The sequence below is a fragment of the Staurois parvus genome, unplaced genomic scaffold (assembly GCF_062004578.1).
Source record: "Staurois parvus isolate SC_StPar_1 unplaced genomic scaffold, SC_StPar_1.0 ptg000068l, whole genome shotgun sequence".
In the NCBI taxonomy this organism is placed as follows: Eukaryota; Metazoa; Chordata; class Amphibia; order Anura; family Ranidae; genus Staurois; species Staurois parvus.
The window spans coordinates 273208-294922 of record NW_028317864.1 but is presented as its reverse complement, the minus strand read 5'-3'; the positions used below and the strand labels follow the sequence as shown (position 1 = coordinate 294922).

General features: G+C 42.0%; 1 protein-coding gene across 1 annotated transcript in view; it reads right to left on the bottom strand.

Annotated features, from left to right (window-relative positions):
• Nucleotides 1-8279: 8279 nt before the first annotated feature.
• The window catches only part of SLC27A4 (solute carrier family 27 member 4), an 81905-nt gene continuing 68469 nt past the window's right edge, over nucleotides 8280-21715 (bottom strand). Inside the window, exon 13 of the mRNA XM_089668985.1 lies at nucleotides 8280-14454. Within this exon, the coding sequence (XP_089525111.1) occupies nucleotides 14297-14454 (158 nt within the window). The 3' untranslated portion in view covers nucleotides 8280-14296. The remainder of the gene's footprint in view (nucleotides 14455-21715) is intronic.

Here is a 21715-nt window from a genome sequence, read left to right as displayed (position 1 = left end):
GTGATGCCGCGCAGAGCCCTGTCGGGGACCACAGCTGCCTGAGCCTGCTGAGCTGTCTGATGTGGCCCCTGAAGCCGATGGGGAGAGCCAGGGAGCCTGCTGTGCTGTCTGCTGTGGCCCCTGAGCCGCACACATACTGCCCTAGCAGCGGGTCCGACACCAGGTGGCTGAGGGGCGGAGCGGCGGCATCCCGATCCGGCCGCGATATTAGGAAAGACCGCGGCTTCATAGGCCTCAGTAGGCCGCAAAATCTCGGAGCTCCAAAGCGGGCCCAAAATTGCCCAGCACCCCTCCCTGGGTGTTCATCAGGGGCCGCAGGGTCTCCGGTGCCCCTGTAGAGTCCACTGCCGCCCGGATAGCAGCGGATGAACAATGGGGTGACTGAGCTCATTGTTAGGCTGCAGCTCCAGTCGCCATCTTGCAGTACAATTTCAGTGGCTTGTGCCTCCTGGGTGTTCTGTGGGCAAAAGTATCTATGCGTCTGACGCCTAAGAAGTATGCTAAAGAGCAGAGTGACAGAGATGAGCTCATCAATCTACTGCTTTTCCTTTCACTGTCCATTCACAGGCTGGGGAACAAGACCCTTACTGAACTTCAGCAGAGGAAAATCAGAGCTCCAGTCCTACCAGAGAGGGCTGAGTGGTATAGCAGAGCTGTGTAAATCTCAGATCTGGATGGACAGCAATACACATCCTTGGGTATGTAAGCAGTTACATAGGTGGTAAGGTTGAATAAAGACTGTCAAGTACCAGGAGCGCAGGGAGAGAGCACACAGAGAGATTGCGCGGAACCCGACGTGCCGGCCTTTATCGGGGAGGTTTTTGGGGTACAGACAATAGTTCCGTTAGTCCACAGATCCACACCAGACACAAAAACATAGTAAAGTTCTCTGGAAGGCAATATGGAACAACAGGGGGCTGGTAGTGGACAGGGTTCAGTATGACAGTGAAGTGGCGGTTTTGTGAGACTTCGGGTTCCTGGGGAGAATTGGGCTCAGTCTTTTGGGCAGCACGGGGTTAGTCCACTTACTAGATGCGGGGAGCCAAAGACGGAGGGTTACAGTCCACACCGGCAACACAGGGTCAATCCACACAGGCAGCTCCAGGCAGGGAAGGGTTAAGTCCGCCCGGCTCATGGGCAACAAAGGGTTAAGTCCAGGCAGGGGAGAGATCCAGCTAACAGGCTCACGGGGAACAAGGGGTTAAGTCCAGGCAGGCTAACGGGGGACAAGGGGTTAAGTCCAGGCAGGGGAGAGAGCCAGCTTGCAGGCTCACAGGGAACAAGGGGTTAAGTCCAGGCAGGGGAGAGATCTAGCCCGCAGGCTCACAAGGAACAAGGGGTTAAGTCCAGGCAGGGGAGGGATCCAGCCCGCAGGCTCACGGGGAACAAGGGGTTTATTCCAGGCAGGGGAGAGATCCAGCTCGCAGGCTCAGGGGGGCAGCAGAAGGTTCCTTCACAGTGAGATCCAGGCAGCACACAGTTAACCCCACACAGGGGAGGGATCCAGCAGCAGACTGGCAGGTGGGGGAGCCAGTGAGAGGAGAGCAGGGGGGTGGAAGTCCAGAGGAGGCTGGCACGCAGCACAGACCTCACTCATACACGGCAGCCAGGAGAACACACAGGGCCGGTGCCCTGCTCTGTCTTAAGTGCAGAGCCAGACGCGTTGTCGTGGTTACCATGGTAATGGGCCCCACCCCCCACATCTCCGGACCCGCACAGGGAACGTGGCCTTTGTCCCTGTCGGGCACGGAGCACGGGAAGACGTGCACGAGGGGACAGGGAGGGGGGGGGGGGGTGACAGGAGAGAGCCTGCCTGTGGATTACCACAGCAGGGAGGCAGACTTTCCGGTGCCCAGCCAGGGAAGCAGGATGCTCCCTCAGCAGGGTCCAGATTGCCGGCGACAGGGGGGTGAGGGGTTGCTGGAGGCTGCCTGTGGCAGTAGGAGGACTAGAAGTCCCAGCATGGATGGGAGATAGAAGAGTGAGGGGCTGGTGTGGGGTGGCAGGCAAGCCTGGAGGATGGGGGGGGGGGGGGAAGGACCAGCTCCGTGACCAAGACACTAGCCATTGAGTTCAACCTGAATGTGTGTTTATGTCGCTATCATTTTCAATGTCCCTGTATATTGTGTTAACTAGGAAACACATCTGTGAGTTTTTTTTAATTTAAAGCATTACTAAACCCACAACAGTAAAATCAGTCTGTATATGCAATAAAGCATGCTTGTTATACTCACTGTGGAACCTAAGGGGTTATTCCTTTGCGTTGTGTAAAAATGCTATTTGATCCTGACTTCTCTGATCCTCCCCTTCTTCCAGTATTCCCCTCTTATCTCCTGATAAGAAATATTGTGTGGAGTCACTCTGCACATGCTCAGTTTGGCGTGTATAAAAACATTAGATATTTCACGAAAACTTAAGCGTGATCATCGCACTATTAAGAGATTTGTGGCTGATTTAGAGCACAGACGGGTTCGTGCAGATAAAGACACATTGAGGAAGATTTCTGCCAGATCCATGCATCGGATCAAGAGAGCAGCTGCTAAAATAACATTACATAACAGCAAACAGATATTTGAAGCTGCTGGTGCCTCTGTAGTCCCACGGACATCAAGGTGTAGAGTCCTCCAGAGTCTTGCAACTGTGCATAAACCTTCTATTCGGACACCACTAACCAATGCTCACAAGCAAAAACGGCTGCATTGGGCAGAAAAATACATGAAGACTAATTTTCAAACAGTCCTGTTCACTGATGAGTGCCGTGCAACCCTGGATGGTCCAGATGGATAGAGTAGTGGATGGTTGGTGGACGGCCACCCTGTTCCAACAAGGCTGCGATGTCAGCAAGGCGGTGGTGGAGTCATGTTTTGGGCCAGAATCATGGGAACAGAGCTGGTTGGCCCCTTTAGGGTCCCCGAAAGGTGTAAAGATGACCTCTGCAAAGTATGTGGAGTTTATGACTGACCACCTTCTTCCCTGGTACAGAAGGAAGAACTATGCTTTCCATAATAAAATCATCTTCATGCATGACAATGCACCATCTCATGCTGCAAAGAATACCTCTGCATCAATGGCTGCTATGGGGATACAAGGAGAGAAAGTCATGGTGTGGCCTCCATCCTCCCCTGACCTCAATCCTATTGAGAACCTTTGGAGCATCCTCAAGTAAAAGATCTATGAGGGTCGGAGGCAGTTTACATCCAAACAGCAGCTCTGGGGGCTATTCTGACATCTTGCAAACAAATTCAAGCAGAAACTGTCCAAAAACTCACAAGTTCAATGGATGCAAGACTTGTGAAGCTGCTATCAAATAAGGGGTCCTATGTTAAAGTGTAACGTGACCTGTTAAAATGTTTAAAAAGTTAAAATGTTGTTAAAAGTTTGATTGAAATAGCTTTTGATTTCAGTAAATATGCTGCAAACACAACAAATGACAATTTTCAGTTCTTTACAACCTATAAAGTGTTTTGAAACTTACTGTGCGTAATAATTTGGAACAGTGCATTGGAAGTTTTTTATGTTTAACAAAATACTGTTATCATTAGGAGGTTTGTTCAATAAAATTTTAATTGTACTCTTAATAGTTGATAACATGAGAATTATGCTGACTGGTATTTACATCAATTATATAGGTAAATGAGAAAAATATAATTTGCATAATAATTTGGAACAGGGTGTAGTTAGAGCTTATAATAAAGCTTACTTGTAGGTACAATGAATATCTCCTAAACGTGCACTGTGTAGGAGAAAATAGCTCTTTTTGATAGCCGGCGCATGCACTCTGAAGGAACAGCATATCTGTGCTGTTCCTTCAGAGTACTGTGCCTTGGCCCGGGACTCCCGTGCATGTGCTGGAGTGATGTCATCGTGGCTCGGCCAGTCAGACAGCCAGGACTCGCAAATCCAAAGGAAAGACCAGGTGAAGATGGAAGCCCTCATCGGTAAGGTAAGTCCTTCATAATGTCCTCCCAAATTGTAAGCTCCAAGGAGCAGGGCCCTCCTATCCCTCTTGTATTGAACTGTATTGTCTCCCTTTATAATGTAAAGCGCTGAGCAAACTATTGGCGCTATATAAATCCTGTATAATAATAATCTAATAATAATGTGCTTGTATGTAATGCATACTCCAATACTCAAAAAAAAAAAAAAAAATCCCTTGCGAGTTTTGGAGTATGCATTACATACAAGCACATTATTATTAGATTATTATACAGGATTTATCTAGCGCCAATAGTTTGCTCAGCGCTTTACATTATAAAGGGAGACAATACAGTTCAATACAAGAGGGATAGGAGGGCCCTGTTCCTTGGAGCTTACAATTTGGGAGGACATTATGAAGGACTTACCTTACCGATGACAGGCGTTCCATCTTCACCTGGTCTTCCCTTCGGATTTGCAAGCTCTGCAGTTTACTACCGCTTTAAAATAGAAATAAACAGCTTCCTCCCAATGCGGGAATCGCCATTTAAAGATTTGTATATCACTGATATATCCCATTCTAAGCATCTCTCCAGGGAGAATACGTTTAATGACTAGTTGTTCCACACAACCGAGGTCCTCCAGTCCCCTTACTAGCTTTGATGTCCTTCTCTGCACTCTCTCCAATTCCAGCACATCCTTCCTGAGGATTGGTGACCAAAACTGGACAGCATATTCAAGACGTGGCCAAACCAGAGTTTTGTAACTTAGTAGAATTATAGTTCTCTCTCTAGAGTAAATACACACTTTATTGCATGCTAATAATCAGCTGGCTTTGCTTTCTGCAGCTTGTCATTGAGTGCTAATGCTGGGCCTGTCAACTACCAGGATCCCCAGATCCTTTTCCATCCTCGATTTCCCCAGAGGTCCCCCCCCCCGAGTAACTTCCATTCAGATTTCTCGCAAGTGCATTACTTTATATTTTCCAAATTTTAAACCTCATCTGCTATATAGCTGCCCACACCTCCATTTTATAAAAATGTCTTCTTCTAATGTTGCTACATCCTGTTGTGAAGTTATTGCCCTACTTAGTTTTGTATCATCAACAAATATTGAGATTGAATTATTTATTCCAACCTCTATGTCCTGTTTTGAAATTATTGACTGGCTTAGCTTTATATCATCAGGATGCACAGATATTTAGTTATTGATTCCAACCTCTAGATCATTGAACAAGTTAAACAGAGTTGGTCCCAGAAATGAGCCCTGGGCTACCCTGCTCACAACTCCAGACCATTCAGAAAAAATGTCATTAAACCACTCTCTGAACAGGCTCCTGTTACCAGTATTCTATCCAGGTACATACAAAATCATCAATGCCAAATTACATTCATTTGTAAATTAATCTTTTATGGGGTACTGTATGCAAATTTTTGGATATGGTCCCTTATTATTCCTTCCAATAGTTTATATATTATTGATAATAACCCGACCGGTCTGTAGTTTATATCTCGGCCCTTTTTTTGAATATTGGTACCACATTTTCCTTTTACCAATTAGCTGGTACCAGTCCAGTCAGTAAGCAGTCCTTAATAATTAGGAACAATGGCTTGGCTATAATGTGGTTAAGTTCTTTGAAACTCTTGGGTGTAAGCCATCTGATCCTGGTGATTTTTTTTTTTTACATAAAATTTTTCTAGCCTTTTTTGAACGCGGATTTCTTTCAGCTATAAGGTACATTTAATATACTGTTATTAACGTTACTGTCTTTTTTATTATAGCCATCTTCATTCTACCCGTCACCAACATACCCTGATCATTTTTTATGGGCCCCATATGTTCCAACATAGTATTTTTCACTAGTAATATATTGGAAGTAATTTTAGATTTTTATTTTTTACTCTACTCAGCATCGTGTCTCTTAATATATTTTAGTTGCCCTGATCCTATCTCTTGCATTTCCTTATTGCATTCTTTGTAGTTTTGGAATGCCGATGGTAACCCTTCAGCCTTATAGATTTTTATGGACAGCTTTTTCTCATTAACAAGCCTTTTATGTTGGTTTCTAGCCACCCAGTTTTATTTGCTGCTATTTGGAATGCACAGACTAATGTAATGGTTTAATATGTCCTTAATGCACTCTCACTACTCTTCAGTGTTCTTTGCTTCAATAATTTGATCCCATTTAGTGTCATTTAGTGTTCTTGCCCCAGCCTTGTCTCTCTTTTTCATATGATTTATGAGGAAAGTAATTACTCCGTGATCGTTTTCTAAGTTTTCCCTTACTTTCACATCTGCAATCAGCTCTGTGTATGTAATTATTAGGTCCAGCAGAGCATTTTTCTAGTTCAGGCTTCCACCAGTTTTTATATAAGCATTTCATCTGTGAATTTAGCGGTTTGTCTTGAGCTTAGATTTAAAGGAAACATGTATTGAGACCTCCATGTGAAAATGGTAGTAGCCCTGCTACTGTTGGAATTATTACAGACTCTAGAACACTTTCTTTGCACACCGTTTCTGGGTAAGTATTGAAGTCACTAGCAATCTTGGTTGCCTGGCTATTGTGATGATCTATCAGCAGAGGTCAGCATTGGTAGCCTACATACAGTCAGGTCCATAAATATTGGGACATCGACACAATTCTAACATTTTTGGCTCTATACACCACCACAATGGATTTGAAATGAAACAAACAAGATGTGCTTTAACTGCAGATTGTCAGCTTTAATTTGAGGGTATTTACATCCAAATCAGGTGAACGGTGTAGGAATTACAACAGTTTGCATATGTGCCTCCCACTTGTTAAGGGACCAAAAGAAATGGGACAGAATAATAATTATAAATCAAACTTTCACTTTTTAATACTTGGTTGCAAATCCTTTGCAGTCAATTACAGCCAGAAGTCTGGAACGCATAGACATCGCCAGACGCTGGGTTTCATCCCTGGTGATGCTCTGCCAGGCCTCTACTGCAACTGTCTTCAGTTCCTGCTTGTTCTTGGGGCATTTTTCCTTCAGTTTTGTCTTCAGCAAGTGAAATGCATGCTCAATCGGATTCAGGTCAGGTAATTGACTTGGCCATTGCATAACATTCCACTTCTTTCCCTTAAAAAACTCTTTGGTTACTTTTGCAGTATGCTTTGGGTCATTCTCCATCTGCACTGTGAAGTAGCGTCCAATGAGTTCTGAAGCATTTGGCTGAATATGAGCAGATAATATTACCCGAGACACTTCAGAATTCATCCTGCTGCTTTTGTCAGCAGTCACATCATCAATAAATACAAGAGAACCAGTTCCATTGGCAGCCATAAATGCCCACGCCATGACACTACCACCACCATGCTTCACTGATGAGGTGGTGTGCTTAGGATCATGAGCAGTTCCTTTCCTTCTCCATACTCTTCTCTTCCCATCACTCTGGTACAAGTTGATCTTGGTCTCATCTGTCCATAGGATGTTGTTCCAGAACTGTGAAGGCTTTTTTAGATGTCGTTTGGCAAACTCTAATCTGGCCTTCCTGTTTTTGAGGCTCACCAATGGTTTACATCTTATGGTGAACCCTCTGTATTCACTCTGGTGAAGTCTTCTCTTGATTGTTGACTTTGACACACATACACCTACCTCCTGGAGAGTGTTCTTGATCTGGCCAACTGTTGTGAAGGCTGTTTTCTTCACCAGGGAATTAATTCTTCGGTCATCCACCACAGTTGTTTTCCGTGGTCTTCCGGGTCTTTTGGTGTTGCTGAGCTCACTGATGCGTTCCTTCTTTTTAAGAATGTTCCAAACAGTTGTTTTGGCCACGCCTAATGTTTTTGCTATCTCTCTGATGGGTTTGTTTTGTTTTTTCAGCCTAATGATGGCTTGCTTCACTGATAGTGAGAGCTCTTTGGATCTCATCTTGAGAGTTGACAGCAACAGATTCCAAATGCAAATAGCACACTTGAAATAATCTCTGGACCTTTTATCTGCTCATTGTAATTGGGATAATGAGGGAATAACACACACCTGGCCATGGAACAGCTGAGAAGCCAATTGTCCCATTGCTTTTGGTCCCTTAACAAGTGGGAGGCACATATGCAAACTGTTGTAATTCCTACACCGTTCACCTGATTTGGATGTAAATACCCTCAAATTAAAGCTGACAATCTGCAGTTAAAACACATCTTGTTCGTTTCATTTCAAATCCATTGTGGTGGTGTATAGAGACAGAAATGTTAGAATTGTGTTGATGTCCCAATATTTATGGACCTGACTGTATATCACTCAGCACAGGTTTCCTTTATATAAGTCAAGTGAATCAAAAGGAAAATTACTTTTTTAAAATCCCATTAAAAGAAAAATAAGTGAATGACCCAAGACAACATGTGACAGATCTGAAAGAGTGCTTTACTTATCTCTACTGTTTGCAAGACAAGTAAATTACATTAAAACGTGAGCAGTCTTAAATCCGGGACAGAAAAAAATTAGACAATGAATTTGAATGTATACATTTGTTTGGTCATGTTTAGAAAGAACACTTGATTTAACATATGAAATGAATTTAAAGGATCAATGGAAAACAGAATTACACAAATGAACCAACTGAACTTCTTCCCTTTGCAAAAGGAGATCAGCTAATGTACGGTCTGCCATTCGCCCATCTACAGAACTGTTAGTGGCTGCCCTTTCCATGATGTTATACAGTGCAAGTACCATAAAAGTAGAAAAGATGCTTCTATTGCATCATGGAAGTTTTTTACTGCTTGGCCATCAACATGCCAAAACACAATCTCTTTGTAATTCTATTATTCTTTTAAATCATATAAACAATAACACCTTGTACATGAGCAATGAGTAAAGCAAGCTTTCAGCAAATTTCAGGCAGCTTTGTTGAAGTGTCAAAAGCAAATGTTACCTCCAGTAATGGAAGGTTAAACAAAGATCTTCACAGGAGTGCTGCCTCCACATATGGAAAGGTTTCTTCACAATAAGAGCAGTGAAAATATGGACACAATATAACTGGACACTAACATTTATAAGTAATAATACCAGAGATTGTTGATCCAGTGAATATTTAATTGCCTCCTGAGGAATCAGGAAGGAATACCCTCCCCCTCCCCCACACACACACCACTGGAGCAAATTCGATCATGCTTTATTGGAGTTTTTTGCCTTCCTCTGAATCAACTATGGGTATACGACTCTGTATATGGAGGTTTTCTATTTATTTATTTGGTTTGGTTGATCTAGATGGACTTGTGTCTTTTTCAACCTATGTAACTGCCACTTTGAACAATAACTGCTTCAAAATGCTTCAACAAGATTACTACAAGCTTCAAGTAGTATTGAAGCTTGCTAGAAGCTAGTTTAAAGCCCAACTTTGGGCACAATAAAAAAGACACTATCCTTGCAGTTATAGCTCCTTTTTGCCTTCTTAATTTGTCACACTAGCTGATTCACGCTAGTGGTGTGACTGATCGATGAAGGTTTCCAGCCGAATTCCCTCTCCTGCCTCCTCCACATGCAATACTGGGTCACTAGCCCTGCAGTGTACATGACAATGCTGATGCCACAGCCCTGAGGGTTGTCAGTGCCAGAGCTGCTATAAGGAAAGTACTACAAGTACTGTAAGGCAAGTCTCTTCCACTACACCCTTTCAAGCCTGGAGTTGGGGTTTCAAGTGACAGTGAGCATTACCATTAAGGCCTGTATTTAACCACCCAGTGGTAAAGGGTGCCTTAAATCCCCAATCCTGATTGGACATTAAAACTCCAAAGCCTCCAGCAGGAAATAAAAGTGAAAAGAAACAATTCTGGCTACTAAATTCACCCCAACTCCAGTGGTGTCTTGTCACCAATCCAGCACTGCTCCTCTTCCACCGACTCTTGTTCAACCCACTTCCTGAGATCCCAGCACAGAAAGGCTCCGCCCCTGACCTGGAATGACAGGAGAATACTGCAGAAATGGTGCTACCCTCTGTGGCATTTGGGAACCACCCATCGTTTGAGGTAATAATGTTTGGCAAGGGCCTGCAATGTCACTCAGACCAAGACACCTTGAAAAAAGGTACACATATTGATTTTCTTTTTTTTTTTTTTAAGGTTACAGGGGTGAAAAAAGGGATTGGGGGGAGTGGAATATTGAACCCATAGTTGAGTTTTAAAGGCTTCAACAAAGCTGCTTGAAGCTCATTCACATGGGCATGCCAATCCATTGCAACTTGGATCAGGGAGGGTCCAATGCCATCAAGGCACATGAAAGTCCAAGGGAACAGGGAATGTCAGCAACTTGTAACTTATCATGAGAGACAAAGACTCCCCTTGAATAAAACACATGAAGATCAGCAGTCAGCAAGACACAAACACAGTGGGAGGACAGCAGCAATGGACGTTCTGTGTGACGAAGGTGCAAGCTGGCCAGCTGAGAACACAGTACTCCACAGTGATCCTGCTGGGTACATGAACCCAGCACATTGACAACTTTCATCATTTAATTTTTGACTGCACACAATTATGTTTAAACCAGAATTATATAAATTTTGATAATTTTTATAAACAGCTAAAAGGCACAGCTATGGGCACTGATTCTGATCCATCATATGCGAACCTGGCTATGGGTCTCTGGGAGGTCCACTACATTTGGAAGAATAATCCCTTTTTGTCACAAATCATTTTTTCTGGTCGTTACATAGACAAAATTGTAAGTATTCGCAATGGCACCCCCTCTTTTGTTCTTCCATTAGCCTGGTATTGCAATAATGGAATGGGCTTATCTTTCATGCACATGGTTGACCCCATTTCCTTAATCGTTCTTGATCTGGAGCGGAATTCCAAAGGGAATACGATCATCTCCAAAAATCTTTTTAAAATTAACTAGAGGTAATTCTTACCTCCATTTTCAAAGTTGTCACCACCCTAGGTGAAAACAAAGTATCCCTACAAGCCAGTTCTGCCTGCTTAGAAAATTGTACCTTAGAAGCGGACAAAACCAATCTACAATAGCTCAGATTTTGATTTTAAAAAATCCTAGTAAAATTATTCCATGCAGAATTCGTAAGGGAGGCATTTCAAGCCTACTTACAGTAACACGGTAACGGTGAGATGCAAACTTCATCAATAAATGGTATTAGGGACATCAAATTTAACACACAATTCAACAGAAAAATTTAGGGAAATGGGACACATTTTTAAAAGGCATTGGGTATTTTGAAGCAGGACCCCTACTACCATAAAAACCTAGGTTTATGTATCGCATGGTACTAAATCTTAAAGAAAAAATAGTCCCCCAGAAAATTAAGAAACAAGCACAAACTGGAGATCAGGCCAAGTTTTCTAAGGAATCTGGTGATTAATGTATTCATGTAGAAAACGCCCGACATGCCCCTTTATTCAACAGAGGCAAAAAAAAAAAAAAAATTACCCATGAGACCAAAATGTATGCTTTCTTTTATATTAAAAGTTACAAATTGCAGACATCTCCCTGCACGCTTGGGCTTTTTTTGAGGCAGTGCAAGAGGCCAGATGAAAACAATGATAGGCCTCCACACGCATCCTGGAGTGCAGATCTATGCGGGTCCAATGCATAGATCACAACGCAGACAGACTGTGGATTGGTACGACAGTGTGAATGAGGCCTAAATATTTTATTTAACATAGAAATGTCTGTTGGATTAAAAAAAAATCCCTTTACAGTTACACAAAGCCATTGCCCTTTAATTTAAATAATAAAAAAAACAACAAAAACAAAAATAAAATCAGTAAATCTCTGCAAGAACCTTTAATTGGGAACAGTGTGATCTAGGACTTGTCGCCTGCTTAAAACAAATTACCACTTGACAGCAATGTATGAACAGACATTAGGACAGTTAAAGTGGAACTCCAGTCAAACTAAACACACAGTTGAAATATAAATATGTAAACTGTTTTTCCTGCCGAAGAATCTGTCATCCTGTCTTCATTCACTTAAACCACTCCACAATTTCCGGGTTCAGCTTTGCAGCTCCCCATGTGAACTCTCCACCTCAGACCTGCTCATTAGATAAAAAAATTTACACTGCTTATTCTTTGTGAAATCAGCAGATGAGTATTTGAGAGAAAAAGAGCTGAACCTGAAAAGAGAAGAGTCATCTTGCAGACTAATTGAGATGACAGTTGTATGTGAACCACAAAACTTGGAAGGTATAACCATTATTTTATAAATGAGAGACGTTCCAAGTCAAAAAACGGGACTTTTGAGTTTATATGATAAAAGAATAAATTTCAAGGAGTGGAAACTGCATTTATTTTTCAATATACGCCCCTGCTACATTTATATACTTATCCCAGCATTTAACTAATGCCTGGAAAGCTTTGGCATAAAAAGATTTGTCAGTACGCCTGATCCATCCTAGGACAGCCTGCTACATGTCGTTATCATTGTGTTCACCATTCCCACAGAAAGATTCGCCTCTTGTGCAATTTCACGACAGGTTATGCGTCGATTCGCCAGAATCAGGCATTCCAGGCACCGATTGTTCATTCCTGTGGGCTGGGAACCACCGTGGCTGGGATCGTCACTGACGGATGTACGGTCATCTTTAAAATGTTTACACCATTCAAATGTCTTACTGCAGCTGATCGTCTCATCCCCGTACCGTACTTGAAGTCTTCTGTAGATATCCGCAAATTTTACACCTTCATTCTCAAGAAACTTCATCCCCACACGCCGTTTCATGCACGCACTAACACTGTTGTCTGCCATCTTGATTAACGGTCTCTGGATGCAATATGTACGCCGCCTATCAGTAACAGGACTTACTTGCCACTTACTACCAGTACCACCACGCTAGCATCCCTTTTTGCACCTATAAAATTAAAAAAGTCCTGGTTTGACTTGATCACCCCTCATATGTGCCATATCTCTAGGATCCCAGTGGAAGCTGGAAATTATAGTAGACACCACTACTACAATGATCCCAACTAGCTTCCGGGTCCCATGCCAAGTGGCTGCTCGCCACGGGCACTAATCATGGAACACTTTCCATTTGCTTAATGAATGCATAGTCCCGGTTATACTTGAATGCTCCTCATATATTTCAACTATGTATTTAGTCCTTTACCAGTTTTTTTTTTTTTTCTTTTCGTATTTGATATTAAAACTCATGTCAAGCAACAGCCAGCCTGATGCTGGCTCTGCCCATCTCATCCTGCTCTTGGAGCACATGGCTGCAGGAACACAAATACCCCACCATCCCTTCAGGGGCTGGTATCACAAAATACAGGAAATGCTACCCAAACATGCTTAGGTACCCAATCATGCTTACAGTATAACAGTACAGAGTCCATCTGTATTTTTTTGTCTCCCTCAAAACTGTCATGTTATGTAGACTTATATATAATCCAATGATGTGTCAGTACACTAACAAAAGTTATTGAGTGGGGATTGGCACAGGGCCTTCTCCCAAGCAACACTGTATATACAGTGTCCTAATAGCAGAAATACTGAATTAAATTAATTCTCATATACTGCTCCGCTACAGTCTGCAGACCCCACACTGTGCGTTATTGCCAGTAGCTGGACTGAATTTATGATCGGTAATGAAGAAGTATGAACAGAGATAAGCATAACACATAGTATACAGTACTCAAAGCACACAATACTCTCCTTTTCCCGTTAATGCATATCAACCTGCTGCCACTGTTTTCATGGTTTACCTGTGCTCCCCCTTTCATCTGCCATTCAGCACTCTCTGGGGAAATCACTGAAAGACACTGTTACATAGAAAGCATATTTTTAGCACTGTAGAGGAAAGCACAGAGAACACAGTAAAGCTGACAGACTATGAACATGATAAAGTCCTGCTTTGATAAATATTAGCTAAAAATGTTCTCCTTTTGGTCCATTAATATGTTCAGGTTCCCAGCTTTAAGGAAAGCTGAACTTCCCTAAAAGTGATAGATAGACAGATGTGCTACATATTAAGGTCCCCTTTTTGTTTTCAAGATGGAGTCAGTATGGCGTGCTCTGTCCCGTGCATAAGTCACAGGTAAGCTCTAACCGAATGGCAGCCATGCATGTGGTTTTCTATTCGTGACTGCTCATATGAACAGAATGTAGAACCGGTCTCATCCAAGCCAAACGCTGGAGTGTTCAAGAGATGACATGATGAGACAAGTTTTGTGCGAATTACTAAATTTTCACTCTCTTGATGGACTAAAAAATAAATTAGAAAAAAAAACAATGTCCCTTTTTAACAGTAGGGTGTACACCCAGTTTCCCTGACAAGCCACTTTTGATATCTCAGTTCGGATTCGAGCTGTAATACTTTGGTATGTGATTAGAAGCTCCGTTGATGAAGTCAGGTCAGTCATCTGAGTGTGACCTTACAACTCATGTCACATAACCAGCACCACAGAGGAGATACACTACAACTTCAGCTTTCCAGACAGGATCCTTTGATACACCTCATGGTCCAAAGAGATATACTTTCCTTGCAGTGAATCCAAAACATACAAGGCATCTTTTACCACATGGGGGTCAAAGCCTTCTTTCCTCATGTCTGTCTTTTGGAATTTATAAGTCCCTGTTTAGATAAAAAAAAAAATAAAACATAAGCGAAAAAGTTAGGTTGGTGCTGAAAATAACCATGTTCAGCAAAACAACAGAAAATAGAAGAATTTCAACCAAAAATTATATTTTAAAGAATAAGTGCAGTTTTAGATAAATTAACCCTTTGCCCTGACCTAAACGATGCCACCCTCCACCTCCACAAAATGTATACTTACCAAGATCCACAGCCTCCACAGTTTGTTAACCAGCTGTAAATGAGCCCATTAGAAATCTAACAGGCTGTACTGTAAAGGCGCAGCCAGGAGAAGGAGCCTTTCAACACCGGACAGAAACCCTGGAGGCCATGGCCGTCACACATTTCAAACGCACATTTTAGGACAGCAGATTACTTAAAACCCCCCAAAACATTAAGGTGGGGAAGGGACTGGAGTGGTAGGAATCTGTAGCAGTTGTGCATGGCAACCAATCAGTGTCTATATTCAGCTTGTTCAGTTAAGCTTTGAAAATGAAACTTAGAAGCTGACTGGTTGCCAAGCACACCTACTCCAGATTTTGGCTGTTCCAGTTTTGATAAATTTCCCTCTAAATATTTTCTGACAGCAAAAACCCTGGAGAAAATGGTAGTAGTTGCAATTTTTTATGTCACACAATATTAACGCAACTATTGATCAAACCCACATTTTTAGTTAAAAAAAACAAAAACAAACACATTCAAGTTAATTTTTTTCCACACAAATAGATTACCCAGTGTGTTCTGTAAAAAATATAAAAGGTTGCATGTCAAGCCTTAAAATTGTGCACACCTGGAAAATGGCCAAAGACTATGGTAGCCAGAACTGTCCATAAGCGAGGCACTGAAAGCCTTTACGGGTCATCAATTTAGAGTTTGACTTCCCTTGAATTACTTCTCAATACTGCAGGCACAGCACTACCAAATATGTATAGTGTAATCGTGTTCACATGTAGGTACATACACCCAGGGCACATTTGTGGTTTTTTTTTTGTGCATGTACATGGGAGCACGGGGTTTAAAAAATAGGTTTATTAATTTTAATATATTTAAAATTAGTTTTTTTTTGTTTTTCTATTGCTCTGACAGGGGAGTTGATGACCCCCTATGTAATAGCATAATGCAGGTGACAGGTTCTCCTTAGTGAGACATCAGGGGCCCAATGTCACCTATGCACTCTATTAAAGCTGATCAGGCCACAGACCGTGCTTTTACAGCTCCATCTCCCACCACCGTGGCCAGGGAAGGACAACGATGAAACCATGATGAAAAGTTTGTTACTTCCATGGTACATTGTACAGAAGGACAATCAGCAAAAAGACGTTCACTAGTCTCTCTCTGATCTCCCCAGGAGATGGGTCAGACCGGATACATGGTGAGGGGACAACATCTTCTGTAAGCTGTATAAGTATTTGAGTGGCTTTCCATCTGGCCAAATCACGTTTAGTAAAAAGCCGACAGCCTGCACAAGGAATGCAAGGTGCAATTGGAATTCAGATATCACAGGCAGAAAATAGAGTCTCGGATGCAGGATGACCTTATCCTTATGAAGGACCAAAATGGAGGCTTGCAAGAACACGCCACCAGTTCCAAGACTCTACCTGCTGAAGTAATGGTTACCAGAAATGCCTCTTTTCGAGACAGTGTTAGCAGCAGGATCTCCTTGAAAGGTGGACTTTATAACACTGGGCAGTACCAGGTTAAGGACAAGGAAGACGTGTTGCACTGCAAAAGGATTTAGTGCTGCAACATTTTAGTGTGGTGTTGTGCATAAGGAATCACTTTGAAGGCCACTTCCATGAGGCCCAAAATTTACATGTAGTGGCAAATGGACAATTTCCTGGGAGCACGCATTAGGCAAACTTGAACTTGTAATTTCTTTAGGTTTTTCAAATGGAAGGAACACATTCGCCTGGCTGGAACCCATGACCAGCCCTAGGTATTTCAGGCGAAGAAAGGAAATCAGCAAGCAATTTTCAACATTTAAAATCCACCCAAACTCCTCTAAATTGTGATGGTTGGACTCCAGTTCCAAGTAATATTCACAATAGAATGCAACAGAAGGATGTCCAGGTACCCCACGGAGTCTAACACTGGTATCAATGTCTTGGTGTTGAACACCTGAGGAGTCATGACTAAACCTGCAAACTGATAATGCGCCTTCTCTATCACGAAGCACAAGATCTACTGGTGCCCTTGGTAAATGGGTACATGGAAGTATGCATCCTTGATATCTATAAATGCCAGAAAATCTCCCTGATAAAAAGACACCACCACCAGTTGTATCGACTATCTTGAATTCGCAGATGTTGAAAATTCTTCAATGTATTTACATAAAAGATATGACAATTTTCCTGGACACCATGAAGAGGTTTGTGCAGAAACCTTTTAATCTTTCTGCAGGTCAAACTGGAAATTAGCACCTCCTCAGCCATTGGTCCCTTATGGGCCAGATGTAAATCAGATAATCACTGGAGAAAAAATTCTGCAGAGGGTGTTGTGAAACTTGATTTGCAGCTTGAGATTAAAACGATTCTAAAGGTTCCTTTTTTTTTTGTGGAAAATATCAAACATGTCTATATTTACCTACTGTGTGCATTGACTTTGCACAGAACAACCTGGATCCTCCTCTTCTCCAGCAGGTTCACCAAGCAGCTTGCTATGGGAGCACGTGCTGCATCATGTCTCCAGTCACACACGGAGCCGTGGCTTGGCCCCACCCCTTCTCTCTCCTTCTTGGCTGATTGGCTGTGATTGACAGCAGTGGGAGCCAATGGCTGCTGCTTGCGGTCTCAGCCAATGAGGAGGCAGAGACCTGGGACAGCAGAGGCTGGATCTTGATGAGGTTTAGATAAGTATTGAGGGGGCTGGGGGCACTGCTGCATGAAGGTTTTTCACATTCAAACATAGAATGCATGAAGATAAAAAAAACCTTGAGCCTTTACAACCACGTTAAGGCTAAGCCAATAGTCCCTGAACGTTTAAAGTCATTACCCCACCTTAGCTAAACAAACATTCATGCAGAGAAAAACTTCTCCACAGGCTTGGGGGGCTTGAACTGCCATGGACCCTTACACTTGTGGAGGTAAAGGGCTTAGAAGACTAATGCCCCGTATACAGGTTTAGAATATCGGACAAATGATCGTTTGGTTTTTTTCTGTATGCTAGTCTCATATCAAAAGTGAAGAGGTTACCAACGTTCCAAAAATTCTTTAAACGAGGGAATAAAAATTCTGAAGAATGTAATGTATTTGTATTGTCGAACGATGAAAATTGTACGATCCAGTATCGTACTATATAATTTTTCATGCTTGTTCCTTCTATTTTGGTTAGATAGCTGTGTATTAACGATCAAATTATCGTACAATCGCTTCAAAAGCAGCATTTTTCGTATGATATTCTGATTGTGTATACGGGGCTTAAGACTAAGTCCCCCTATCCAAATTTCCTTGCAAGCCAAAAAAAAAAGAAAAACGCTTATGGGATGAAAAGGTGAGCCCATATCTGAGATGAGCATCTTTGGTCTTCCTGAGCCGAGGCAAGATGATAATCCTGGCTCTGGTGAGGTCCTTCATGATCATTACAAGAATTGCACTGAAAAGCTGTTTTGCTTGAAGTGATTGTAGCTGTATTAGTGCATTTGCGACAGAAACAATTGAGTACTGTCCGTGATACTTTTTTTATTTGCACTAACATACAATTTTGAGGACAAGCTTTCGGGGAGTGTCCCCTTCTTCAAGGTCCAAGCAGTACTATACAAATCACAAACATTTAGCAGAATGTTAGAATAGATTGAAAAAAAAAAGGCTAGAGATAAGAAACAGCAAAAGCAAAGGGGGGGGGAGACAACACTCACATCACAAAGGGAGTCAAGCTTGAGCTGATAGTCATAAAACTGTTGGATAATGACTGAGGAATCCCATGTCCAAATTCAGGCCGTTATCTCTATGTCAAATAGAATTATCATTCTTAGTTCAAAAGTTTTTCTTTGATGAATGGATATGAAATTTCCTTTAAGAACTAAAATATTGAGGCCTCCCATTGTGTGGTCTGGTTGTGCGAAATGGTGTCCCACAGGTGTGCAGAAGTCATCTTCTTTATGTTCCTTGATGGTATGTCTGTGCAACTTTATCCTTGTTTGCAACTTCTGTCCTGTTTCGCCAACATGAGATCCTTTGCTGCATTTTCTGCACTGGATAAGGTACACAACATTACTAGAGGTGCAGCTGTATGATCCGGAAACATGAAGATCCCTTTTGGGTGTCTGACACTTTTTGATGGATTGATTTGGTTGCACAGTTTGCAGCGTTTTTTTATTGCAGGGTTTTCTCTTCGGGTTCTCAAGGCTGTGTTTATGCCGGTGTTGATAGTTTTGTCCTTGTAACCTTTCTTATGGAAGGCATCTGCTAGTGTCCCGAGATGTTTATCTCTTGGGTCAGAACATATTCGGTGGTATCTAATGGCCTGACTCTGTATGATGGCATGTTTTGTGTGTTGGGGGTGGAAGCTAGAACTGTGGAGGTAGTTGCATCTGACAGTGGGTTTCCTGTATATTGAGGTGTGGAGCGTATCATCCCTGATGTATACTGTGGTGTCTAGGAAGTTGAGGTGTGTGTTTGAGTATTCCATTTTTAGTTTGATTGATGGATGAAAAGTGTTCATCAATGAGTAAAATTGTTTTAGGTTTTCTTCACCTTCTGTCCATATGATGAAAATATCATCAATATAGCGATAGTAAAAAAACCAAAAGTAATGTAGCGCTAAACCAAAACAGTCATATTATACACATCATACACAGTCAGGCCATTAGATACCACCGAATATGTTCTGACCCAAGAGACAGAGATAAACATCTCGGGACACTAGCAGACACCTTCCATAAGAAAGGTTACAAGGACAAAACTATCAACACCAGCATAAACACAGCCTTGAGAACCCGAAGAGAAAATCTACTTCAGTACAAAGAGAAAAAAACAAACAACCGTGTACCTCTAGTAACCACATACAACCCAGCACTAGAAGGGATAAGAAAAATAATCAAAGATTTACAACCCATCATAACAGAGGATGGAACTCTGAAAGAATATTCCAGTAACCCCCAATACTGGCCTTCAGACAACCCCCCAACCTCAGAAATAATCAGTAGGAAACTTCCTTCTGATTATGAGGTCACAAATAATGGAAGCGAACCCTGCAATAAAAAACGCTGCAAACTGTGCAACCAAATCAATCCATCAAAAAGTGTCAGACACTCAAAAGGGATATTCAATATTTCTGGATCATAGAGCTGCACCTCTAGTAATGTGTACCTTATCCAGTGCAGAAAATGCAGCAAAGGATCTCATGTTGGCGAAACAGGACAGATGTTGCAAACAAGGATGAATTTGCACAGACAAACCATCAAAGGAACATAAAGATGACTTCTGCACACCTGTGGGACACCATTTCGCACAACCAGACCACACAATGGGAGACCTCAATATTATAGTTCTTAAAGGAAATTTCAAATCCATTCAGGAAAGAAGAAAAACTTTTGAACTAAGAATGATCATTCTATTTAACACAAGAGATAACGGCCTGAATTTAGACATGGGATTCCTCAACCATTATCCAACAGTTTTATGACTATCAGCTCAAGCTTGACTCCCTCTGTTAAGTGAGTGTTGTCTCCGCCCCCCCCCCCCCCCTTTGCTTCTGCTGTGTCTTATCTTTAGCCTTTTTTTTTCCATCTCTTCTAACATTCTGCTAAATCTTTGTGATTTGTATAGTACTGCTTGGACCTTGAAGAAGGGGGCACTCCCCGAAAGCTTGTCCTCATATTGTATGTTAGTGCAAATAAAAAAAAGTATCACGGACAGTACTCAATTCTTTCTACTGAAAATCTGTGAATGCCAGATTTGTAAGAGGCTTTCTAGATACTTGGTCAACCAACACTTCAGCCACAGTAACATGCAGATCCTGAACCTCTCAGCTCAGAGACCAAGGATCCTGAATGGAGCACCCCATTACCGACCTACTCTGCTATAAAACGTGAGATTTGTTCCTCAGCTAAACTGTATAAAAGTTTTGCACACTCTGTAAAGGTTTTTGAAACAAGCATTGATGCTAAACCTGGATACAGTAAGGATCTCGTGACCATGTACAGTTGTGTTCAAAATAATAGCAGTGTGTTGAAAAAAGTGAATAAAGCTCAAAATTCTTCTTATAGTTTTTATTTCCATACACACAAATGCATTGGGAACACTACCCATTCTATTCTAAATCAAAACGTGAAGAAAAATAGATCAAATTTGTGTTGCTCCTCTAAAAAAACTGAAGAAAAGTGAATATTAGACTGTTCAAAAAAATAGCAGTGTTTGTATTCTTCTTTACAAACTCAAACATTCACTATATAAACTGAAAAATGTTTCAAGATTTTGCTTTCCTTTGAATCACTTAATGAATATTTCGTTGTATAAGCACTGTTTCTGAGAACTGCTGTACATCTGTTTTGCATGGAGTCAACCAACTTCTGGCACCTGTGATCAGGTATTCCAGCCCAGGATGATTGGACTACATTCCACAGTTCTGCTCTATTTCTTGGTTTTTCCTCAAACTGCATTTTTGATGTCACCCCACAAGTTTTCTATTGGATTAAGATCCGGGCATTGGGCTGACCACTCCATAACGTCAATCTTGTTGGTCTGGAACCAAGATGTTGCACGTTTACTAGCGTTTGGGGTCGTTGTCTTGTTGGAACACCCATTTCAAGGACATTTCCTCTTCAGCATAAGGCAGCATGACCTCTTCAAGTATTCTGATGTATTCAAACTGATCCATGATCCCTGGTATGCGATAAATTGGCCCAACACCGTAGTATGAGAAACATCCCCATATCATGATGCTTGCACCACCATGCTTCACTGTCTTCACAGTGTACTGTGGCTTGAATTCAGTGTTTGGGGGTCGTCTGACAAACTGTCTCTGGCCACTAGACCCAAAAAGAACAACCTTACTTTCATCAGTCCACAAAATGTTGCACCATTTCTCTTTAGGCCAGTCAATGTGCTCTTCGGCAAATTGTAACCTTTTCAGCACTTTTTTTTTTCAACAGTGGGACTTTGCGGGGGCTTCTTGCAGATAGCTTGGCTTCACATAGGCGTCTTCTAATTGTAACAGTACTCACAGGTAACTTTACACCTTCTTTCATCTTCCTGGAGCTGATTGTTGGCTGAGTCCTTGCCATTTTGGCTATTCTTCTATCCATTCGAATGGTAGTTTTTCG